This window comes from Gymnodraco acuticeps, unplaced genomic scaffold (genome assembly GCF_902827175.1).
Source record: "Gymnodraco acuticeps unplaced genomic scaffold, fGymAcu1.1, whole genome shotgun sequence".
NCBI lineage: Eukaryota > Metazoa > Chordata > Actinopteri > Perciformes > Bathydraconidae > Gymnodraco > Gymnodraco acuticeps.
Genome location: NW_022990614.1, coordinates 144,479 through 154,267, shown reverse-complemented (window position 1 = coordinate 154,267; position 9,789 = coordinate 144,479). Strand labels below are relative to the sequence as shown.

The following is a 9,789-nucleotide window of genomic DNA, read 5'->3' as shown; positions in this document are numbered from 1 at the left end:
TTTTGCTTCTGGCGGTTAGATTTATGATTAGAAAATTATAAAAGTAGGGTAGACATGTGGAGATTATCCGGCTGTACAAAACGTGCTTTTATCAAACAGGTTAGTTTTCCACAGACCTTATTTTTTACAATATTCCAAAATCCTATGGAGAAATCCCGTTGCTTTTTTGTCGAGGGAACCAGCAGCTTACTTCCGGGTAAATACGTCATCACTGCACCACTCTATAAAAGGTACTCCTGCTCTTTGAATTTCAAGGTAACATATCATACATACTAATCTCCTGCTGAGCTTCTTCTGCACCTTAAACGCTCCGATCACCAGAATTATAAGTTCTGCAGCAAAATGTGTTCATTTTAATGCAATAACAGCGATCAGTGGGGATAAATAAACACGCTCAAATCTTTATTTCAATGTTGAGATATGTGCCATTGATCAAAACAAGTGGTCGACAGGGTTCTGAGTTTTGAGTGGACGGAGAAGGAGAAAGACCAAAAAGGAGGACATTTTTGTAGCTTAAAAATGTGGTTTAGTGGTTAAATCTAAGTACATTTATTCAAGTACTGTAATTAATTGTTTAGGTACTTGTACTGTTCTTTAGTATTCTCCTGCTTGATACTCCACTACACTCATCATCAGATAAATGTGCATATCGACATAATGAGGACAATACTCAACTTATACATTATATTGTATAAGTATACCGGGTTCCTGCGAATCCTTAAGAAGTCTTAAAAAAAAGGTACGAAACTAATTGATCTCAAAATAAGTCCTTAATTGATATCAAAATGTCTTAATCAAAGTCTTAAAGTTAGACAGGGTATCTCAAACAAGTGGTAATATATATTTAAAGTGAAATGCCTTTTGAATGACGGTCAGGCAGGGAGAAGAAGATCGGTCTTAACATTATTCTGAGGGGCATTAAAAAGTGTTTCTGTCAGCACCGGTTGTGTTTCAGCATCCATTTTGATCAAACCTCTTTTCTCCTAAGCGTGGTTTTTAGACGGGTATTAGAGAGGAACAAGTTATTGTCTGTTAGGGTGCAGAGCTTCTTTTCTGCCTTCAGGGACGCTTTAAAAAGGAAAACATGTGCAATCCTGGGAACAAAATGTAAAAGCATTAAACTGAAAACGTATTGCACAGATGTCTTTAAAGTCCCTTAGCTAACACTGCTGCTCCTTCATCACTAAGTGTCTCTGTTTAACTAATCACAGTATGTAGTGAATGTGCACAGTAAAAACAAAGCTAGTATAAACTTCTGTATTTTAGTGATGTGTTTCTGTTTTAGGCCAGTTGGTTTTCAACTCTTATTTATTTTTATTTCCTTTATTTTATTATTTTTTGCTCTTTTTTTCCCCTTTTATTTTTCTCATTATCTTATTCATTTTTTCTTTTATTTCTTTTTTCTTATAATTTGTTTGTTTTTCTGTTTTCCTTTCTTCCCCACACACATATTTTCTCTCTTATTTTTATCCAATTCATTTTTATTGGAGTTGTAATATCCTAACATGATCACATGTCTTGCTTTATTTAATATGATGTGTAATATAATCTGATGAAATCCAGCTGTAACTCAAGAGGCCCTTCAGTTTATTTGTTTGTTTCATAAATGTTTTAACATTTTGCTGTCAGGACTTACTGTGTTGTCTCACTGTTATAACGAAACAATGTAAAAAGCATGTTACATTACATTACATTTAGCTGACGCTTTTATCCAAAGCGACTTACAATAAGAGCATTCGACCAAGAAGACACAAACTTGAAGAAAACAGAATCATATAAGTACATCAGGCTTCATAGAGTCAAAACATTTCAAGTGCTACTCAACTGGCTTTGGATAAGCTAGTCCTTTATTAGTATATAAGTCCTTTGTTAGTATATAAGTGCTTTGTTAGTAATTATATTTCTCGAAGTGGAGTCGAAAGAGATGAGTTTTCAGTCTGCGCCGGAAGATGTTAAATGAAAGAAACTCTAATGTTTTTTAAACATTGATTTATTTGGTCTTTCTGTGATGATATTTGGTGTAAAAACAGACTGTTGAAACTCCACTGCTCTTATTGTTTTCTTGCTTGAAGATCATTTAATTAATTGACTGTTTAATATTTTAATAACGTAAATTACCATATTTTCTCACTAGGGCACCGTTTGGCATTCTGTGGTTTCATACTAACATGATGTTAGCCAACTAAAATGATTGTGTTTATTCTTATGACTTTATTAGGTCTTTAACATCAAATATTAGATTGATTTTTTAAAGAAAATCATGTATGAACTGTCTACTGGGCCATTTTCGTTCCTACCCTCACCTATGGTCATGAAGGATGGGTCATGACCGAAAGAACGAGATCGCGGATACAAGCGGCCGAGATGGGTTTTCTCCGCAGGGTGGCTGGCGTCTCCCTTAGGGATAAGGTGAGAAGTTCGGTCATCCGGGAGGGACTCGGAGTTGAACTGCTCCTCCTTCGCGTCGAAAGGAGCCAGTTGAGGTAGTTCGGGCACCTAAGGATGCCACCTGGGCGCCTCCCTAGGGAGGTGTTCCAGGCACGTCCAGCTGGGAAGAGACCGAGGGGTAGACCTAGGACCAGGTGGAGGGATTATATCTCTTCACTGGCCTGGGAGCGCCTTGGGATCCCCCAGTCAGAGCTGGTTGATGAGGGGAAAGGAAAGTTTGGGGCTCTCTGCTGGAACTGCTACCCCCGCGACTCGACCACGGATAAGCGGGAGAAGATGGATGGATGGACTTATTTGAAAGACTTTATTTTGGCCAGATAGAATTTACGAGATTTAATAAACTAACTTTGACTTGAACCTGAGTGCTTAAATCTAAGTGTGCATTTGATATTTATAAAACAAAAACATGTCATTTAAGTGTTTGATGACAGATATTGTGCTGGGTTTTTTCGGTTCTAGAAACGGGTATTAAAACAAGCTGTGTGGAACTCTACTGTAAACTGCAAATGAGGAGTAAATGTACTAATGGTGGAGGATGCTTGCTAACTGTTGTAATATTATGTAAATTATATTAAGTTCGCTTTTCATTTGAGTGAAATAAAGAAGACAGTGAAATTGATTTAGCTGACTGCAAAGATCATTAGTATTTGTACTCATACTACACTGTAAACATGTTTTAGTATAGATTTGCTCGTGTCAAACACAGTAGAGATTGTCTTCAATTCATCAAGTTTTTACTCCTTTTTGTGGAAAACATTGTTTTTCAAGAACTTGATAAATAATTGATAGTCATTATTATTATTTTCTGGGGTAGATTATTTCTTTAGCTACATTTGACTAGTTATACTTATTTTACTACGTTTCAATGCAAGACCTTTACCCAAATGAAGCATCTCAGTACTTCATCCACTGCTGATAAACATACGATGCAAAAACCACGACAAAAAGAGTCTCATCAAATGCATATTTTGCAATTTATTGTTTATTTACTTTTGATACTGTTAGGTGACAGGTGGGGGGTTTCTGGAGAATGACAGCCACTAACTTTCTCCATCAGACGCCTCCAATGTGCAAAAGTGACGAGATGCAGTTTTAAAGGGCCATTGTCTGAAGACGCAGCTGCAAACAGCAAGTCATGGCTTCTAAAGGAAAGTATTTAGCAGAACTAACTTAAACATTTATCATGAGAGTAAGTATTTGAGATTGGTTTAAACTAGTGTTTGCATCCATTGAAATGTACGTGTCCCTTATAATATTACAGTTTACACAATACAAGATAAATTAACTGCGGATAATGCTCATACATGCTAATATATATCTAAAAACAAAACAAATAATGAACGTTTTATAATACAGAGAATATACAGAACTAACCTAGAAGATTTAGTATCAAACATCTGTCAAGTATTAACACCGCCACAAATAATTCAAAACAGTTTTATAGTATATACAAAAATACTTAAGCAAATGCCCCTAGGAATATCTTAATAGAAAAAATAAGAGGAATCTCATCAGGAGGACATCACATTATATCTGAATCATGCACTGTCCCAGAGGGTTTTCAGTCCACATGTCTAGATGTTGCTTTTGGGGTTTTAACTGTGAAATCACTGAGAAAAAAGTAGTTGATGATGCAGGGATCACTTGGTCTGCTGTGCTCATTGGTCCTCGTTCTCAACCTCTGCAAGCTCATCCCGGAGGGACACACGATGATCTCATCCAACTTCTCTCACACTTTGGACTCGTTCTCTACGTTGGCAATGTCTCCGTTCCTCTCCGGCTGCAGGATCTTCCCCTGGTACTCCGGGCTCTTCTTGGTCTCCTGCTCTGACATCTGAAGCCCCTGCTGGCTCAGCTTGCTGCCCAGCGACCAGGTGAAGGGGAGGCGGCTGCGAGCGCCAAAGAGCTCTTTGGCGCTGCAGCTGGGCGTGTTGGTCTCGTAGATGTCGTGGAAGCTGTTGTAGTCCACCTCGTAGAAGCCGTCCTCCAGCGTCAGGACTGGCATGAAGCGGTAGCCCCACTTGATCTCACTGCTGACGTAGGAACTCCTCGCCTGGCACGTCATGCCTGCAGTCACAAGGACAAGGTTTTAAAGATTCAACGCTTTATTGTCATATGCACAGAAGCTATAGTGTAGATATGACAATGAAGAACTTAAGTCCCTGGCTCCTCCAACAATGCAACATGAATATATGGGACATAAAACAAATAAAACCAATACAAGGAAAACATTTTTATGAATGGTTGGTTCATCCAAATAGTATAAGAAATGTTTACACCTATATCATAAGTGTTACATTTTCATACACTGCACCGTCAGTTTTCTATTTTAAGCTTGTTTTAATTTCCAATGTTAAGGGTTCTTTACAACATTTCTTTAATTGAATGTGTATGTTATTGGGTTCTTTTTGCACTTAGTCTCAATGTTTTAGGAAATGCACCCATTGAATTGTCTTGTTGAAATGTGCTATAGAAGTAAAGTGGTGAGAAGAGAAGCTTAAATCTAAACTTCTCTGTGATCACCAGCAACGGGATATTGTTATTTAAACCAAACCCTGTCAAAGAATAACCAGATTTAACACATGTGGTTAGGAAAGAAAATGGCTATCTTTTCAGAGGTTTCTCTTGGCAGAGAGAACTACTGTAATGTCAGGTTTTCAAGCCTCTTTCTTAAAAGGTTTGAAAAACGTGAAACAGTTAGAATTGAGCTTCCAGGGGTTTTAGAAAAAAAAATTCTGTCAACTTGATCTGTCTAGGCAGATTAAAGGATTTAGTGAGTATCCCGGTGACACACTATTTTCATGCTGCTTTGCTACGTGAAACAATGAGGGGGTACTATCCCAAATTTAACACAACAGAAAAAAATGCTGGTACCAAAAGTGAATTGAGTCATGTGGTCGAGCACCACATGGCTCGGCTTTGTACAATGCGGCTGAAACACTGCATATGTAATCTACGCATAATAGGCGTGTGGCGCAGTGGGTTGTGCGCAGTGGGTTGGTGTTCGGATCAGGGGGTTCAAACCCCACTGCAGTCAACATGTCGTTGTGTCCCTGAGACACTTCACCCCAAATTGCTCCTGTGGGGATTGTCCACAGTATTAAGTATGTAAGTCACTTTGGATAAAAGCGTCTAACAAGTGACATGTAATGTAATGTAATAATAATAACATCACAAATACGATGTATATCTACATGAAATTATGGGGCCCTTTTGTGGCGGTGACTTGAAGTGCTGGAGAGCTCCACCCTCTCTAAAGTTAAAATGTGATGTACTATGTGTTTGATATATGTGCAGGATGGTTACCGCGTATCATGTATATCGTGTATACCATGGATGATGCTCTACCTCTGTGATGCTCCCTTTGTCCCGTCTTTTCTGTTCTTGTCCTGTCTCTGGTGTAGTTTGCAGTGGTACTCTGATATTTTGATATGTGATACATTTAGCAGGCTGTGTTGGTATGTATGCATGTATGTATGTTTTTCTTTTTCTGAAAAAACAAATACGATGTATACACCATCTGGCGTCTCACCTGTGGCCTCCACCATCCCCTCCAGAATCACCACGATCTCCAGCTCTTCCGTGTGCAGGTTGCTCCGTGAGACGTCCCAGAAGGGGCTGCCCTGGTTGATCTCGTGGCAGATGATGAGCGGAGACACCAGGAAGAGCCGGTCTTCGCCCGTGTTGTAACCCACGTTCATGTCCGTCTGGTTCAAAGGGATGAACTCCCCTTCCTTGGTCTGCTTCGACTTGATGAGCTTGGCTCTGATCGAAGCCTCCACGATGTGCGAGTTCCTGAGATCTCCCACTCTGAACATCAGGCACAGCCGTCCGTCTCTCATGGAGATCACGGCGTTGGTGGAAAACACTAAAGTTTCAGCGCGCTTCTTGGGCTGGGAGATCTTTACAAACATGCAACCCACCATGAAGGCGTTCACGATGGAGCCCAGCACCGACTGGATCAAAAGCAGAAGGATCCCCTCGGGGCATTGGTCCGTGATGACTCTGTACCCGTAACCGATGGTGGTCTCTGTCTCGATGGAGAACAGGAAAGCTGAGACGAACGAATTGAGGTTTTCCACACATGGAATCCACGTTTTGTCAATGTCTGATAAATGGTCTAAATCGCCCCGAACATACGCAATGAACCACCACGCGAACCCGAAGGTGAGCCACGTCACGGTGTACACCAACACGAATATGAACAGGTTGAGCATCCATTTCAGATCTACCAGTGTGGTGAAAAGGTCCGTCAGATAGCGGTACGTCTCACGCACATTGCCGTGATGGACGTTGCACTTCCCGTCTTTCTGGACGTACCGCTGAAGCCTCCTACTGCGGTCCCTCTCTGCTATCTTATTCGGAGGGTCCTCACGGGCCTGCTTCGGCAACTTGTGCGGTTTGAAAGTGGCCGGGCTCTCCACATCCTGCTCCATGGGGTTTCTGGATTGGAGGAATCAAGCCTTTAAGAGCAGAAAGAAGAAACATGGGGTTTAGCAAAGGCAAAGATTAAGAATTGAGTTAATAGTATTATGACTTTAGAATGAAATTAAAGAAGCCCCATTATGCGTTTGCAGATTTTCCCTGTACTGTAGTGTGTTGTATAGGTTTGTGTGCACGTAAATGGTCTGCAAAGGCTAACATCCTTATTCTCCCCCCCCTGCCTGAAACGCCTCCATTGGTCTCCTTTGTTTACTTACATAATGACATCACTATGTTACACTCTCGCTTCTATTAGCGCTCCAACACATTGTACGTGATAGGCTAAGGGGCGGGACATCTCTGAGCGATTGGCCAATCACAACAGAGCTGGCCAGCTAACCAATCAGAGCAGACTGGGCTCTGGTTTCAGACAGAGGGTGAAAAGAGGTGCTGCAACACAGTATGAGAAAAATAAAGACCTTTTTGAAAGTTAAAGCATGGAGACATGTCCCAGTAGAGACACTACATACAGCCTAATATGTCCTCTGTCCTCCATGTCCAATCTGAAGGCAGTTGGAGAACCCTGAATAATACATTTAAATAACAACACAATACAAAAAGATGGTCTCTTCTCCTTTGCACATTGTGCTTGCCTTCATCAGTGTGTGTGTGTGTGTGTGTTTTTTTTCTTCTTGTTTTGTATTTTACCACCTGAACAAATGGCCGCTCTGCTCTCCATTCATGGGAGAATATTATGAGCTGGAGCAGCACTGGTTTCCGTGGTAACGCACTGCTCAGTGTTCACAGAGGAAGGAATGTACCGGATGGATGAGGGCATGCACACGACCGCGGATTGGTTCTGTGTATGAGGGCCGAGGAGAAAAACTGCTTTGTGCATAAAGCTTAAATTAAAATCTGTTCTAAAAAATATATATATAATAGAAATATATTTTCCTCAGACGGCAGACTCTTCCTGCTACTGCGTACTGTGAACCTTCGCACATGCCAGCACGACAATATTACCTCTGCACAGCTCTTTCAATTTCATTTCAGGTATCCTGCATCTTTTTGGGATATTGTTTTGAATAAATAGTCTTTATATATTTGTATTTATTTTCTTTAATCTCGTTCTTGGTTGATGTATGCACCAATGCACCTAAGCAAATTCCTTTAATTAATCTACTGCAATTAACATGATTCCTATTCTAACATTTAGAGACTTGTTTGGATCATGTTTGTTATGAAAACACTGACAATAAACTATTTCACCCAGTAAAATATAAAACAAGTTTTAAGGTGGCAATACGCAATTTTTTCTTTGCCTTCACTTGTCATTTTGTAATATATTTTAATTGCAAAACCGAAGGCTTAATAGGCAGTGGTGTCTGTGGTGTTATGAGATTGATCCAGCCCCTTGACAAAAGTTATAATAATTTAATTATGTTATATTGTACATTTTGTGTATATTTTGTAGTTTTATCTCAGAGAAATGTATCTGCATTTTCTTGTGAATTTGTTTGATTAATATTTCAGATAATATATATTTTTAAATCCTGTTAATATGTGAGTGTATTACTTGTCAACGTACCACATTGGTCTCAAAGAGTATTCATGTATTTCTTTCTAACAAATGTTTCTCTTAAATCTTGCAGAACATCCATCCCTGATCTCTGAGTGTTAGCCGCTCTCCAGGCTGCCATTTATTTCCTACAATGGCCACAATACGCCGTCACAGTCTTATCCTTTAAGTAACCTGCTTTGTAATAGGATTACAGTATGACTTATGATGAATGAGAAGAACACACTGTGCTCATGTACAGCCAAGCTCTGCTGACATTCAATTAATAAAACATTATGGCCATGTCGAAAATAAATTACAAAATCATAGCAAGGATAGCAGTTAGCTGGATTGTTAAAGTCAGTATAGTGAAGTTACTGTTACCAATCGATGGAGGTATTGTTTAAAGGATTGTCTATTTGGAGTTACATGAGCGTCCGTGCTGAAACAGGTGTTTGGCCCGCAGCAGGACGCGGTGCATAAAGGCATGTTGTGTCCAAAGCAGTCTGTCGATATGCACAAGACGAGAAAAATAACCGTTGATTTCAGTCCTGATATTGATTCTGTCTCAGCTGCTGCAGGTAACTGGAGCCAGATGTGGATCCAACATCCAGCCGAGCACAGATGCTATCTTTAGGAACACGGCTCGTACTAAATATTTTCAAATCTCTGTATTTCTTACGTTTTTTAGATCTCAGGTTGTATGGTGGTCAGTGGTTTGAAACTAGCCTCATTTGACAAGATATTGGGAAAAATACTGCACTGTGTGTGCAAAGCGGTCAGTGTGAATATGGAACCCAATTATCCAAAATCACTCAAGACCATCCGCTGAGATTAAAGCATCAGCTCGTTCATATAACACAAACACACTCAATAAAGAGGAAACTATAACAGATTCACCTGCTGAGAAAAATATTTGACATCAAGAGGAGAAGTTTGTGTCTGTTTTACATTAAAAGCCGAGAGTCGGCTGATTCGATAGGTCCCAATGTTATGTCATATAAAACGTACTACAACGTATAAAGTAGTTTAAAATAATCTCCAGAGAAGAGTAATCTAATTTAAGATAAGTGGAATTGGGTTAGCATCTGCTCCAAGTTGTCATTTGTATGATGTTTGCTGTAAAAATAAAATATAGGTTAAACAAAATATCAGGAAAGAGAGAATTCCTGCTTGGCATCAAACCCTGGAGGTTTTTAAAACATGTAACTACAACAAGAGCACATCAGGAATCAGGTATCTCCACTTTAATTATAACAACATCATTGTGTCTGCCATTTAAATGTAGTGACACATTGATCAAACAGGTGTATTACTTTGAAGTAAGTAATGTAGTGGACATTTTATTATATCCTGATATG

The 9,789-nt window shown here is 39.6% G+C and overlaps 1 protein-coding gene across 1 annotated transcript in view; it reads right to left on the bottom strand.

Annotated features, from left to right (window-relative positions):
• Positions 1 to 3,398: 3,398 nt before the first annotated feature.
• Positions 3,399 to 9,789, bottom strand: part of kcnj6 (potassium inwardly rectifying channel subfamily J member 6) — an 8,311-nt gene continuing 1,920 nt past the window's right edge. Inside the window, exons 2-3 of the mRNA XM_034229010.1 lie at positions 5,981 to 6,911; positions 3,399 to 4,515 (exon numbers count right to left, since the gene is read on the bottom strand). Coding sequence (XP_034084901.1) covers positions 4,178 to 4,515; positions 5,981 to 6,884 — 1,242 coding nt within the window. The 5' untranslated portion in view covers positions 6,885 to 6,911 and the 3' untranslated portion in view covers positions 3,399 to 4,177. The remainder of the gene's footprint in view (positions 4,516 to 5,980; positions 6,912 to 9,789) is intronic.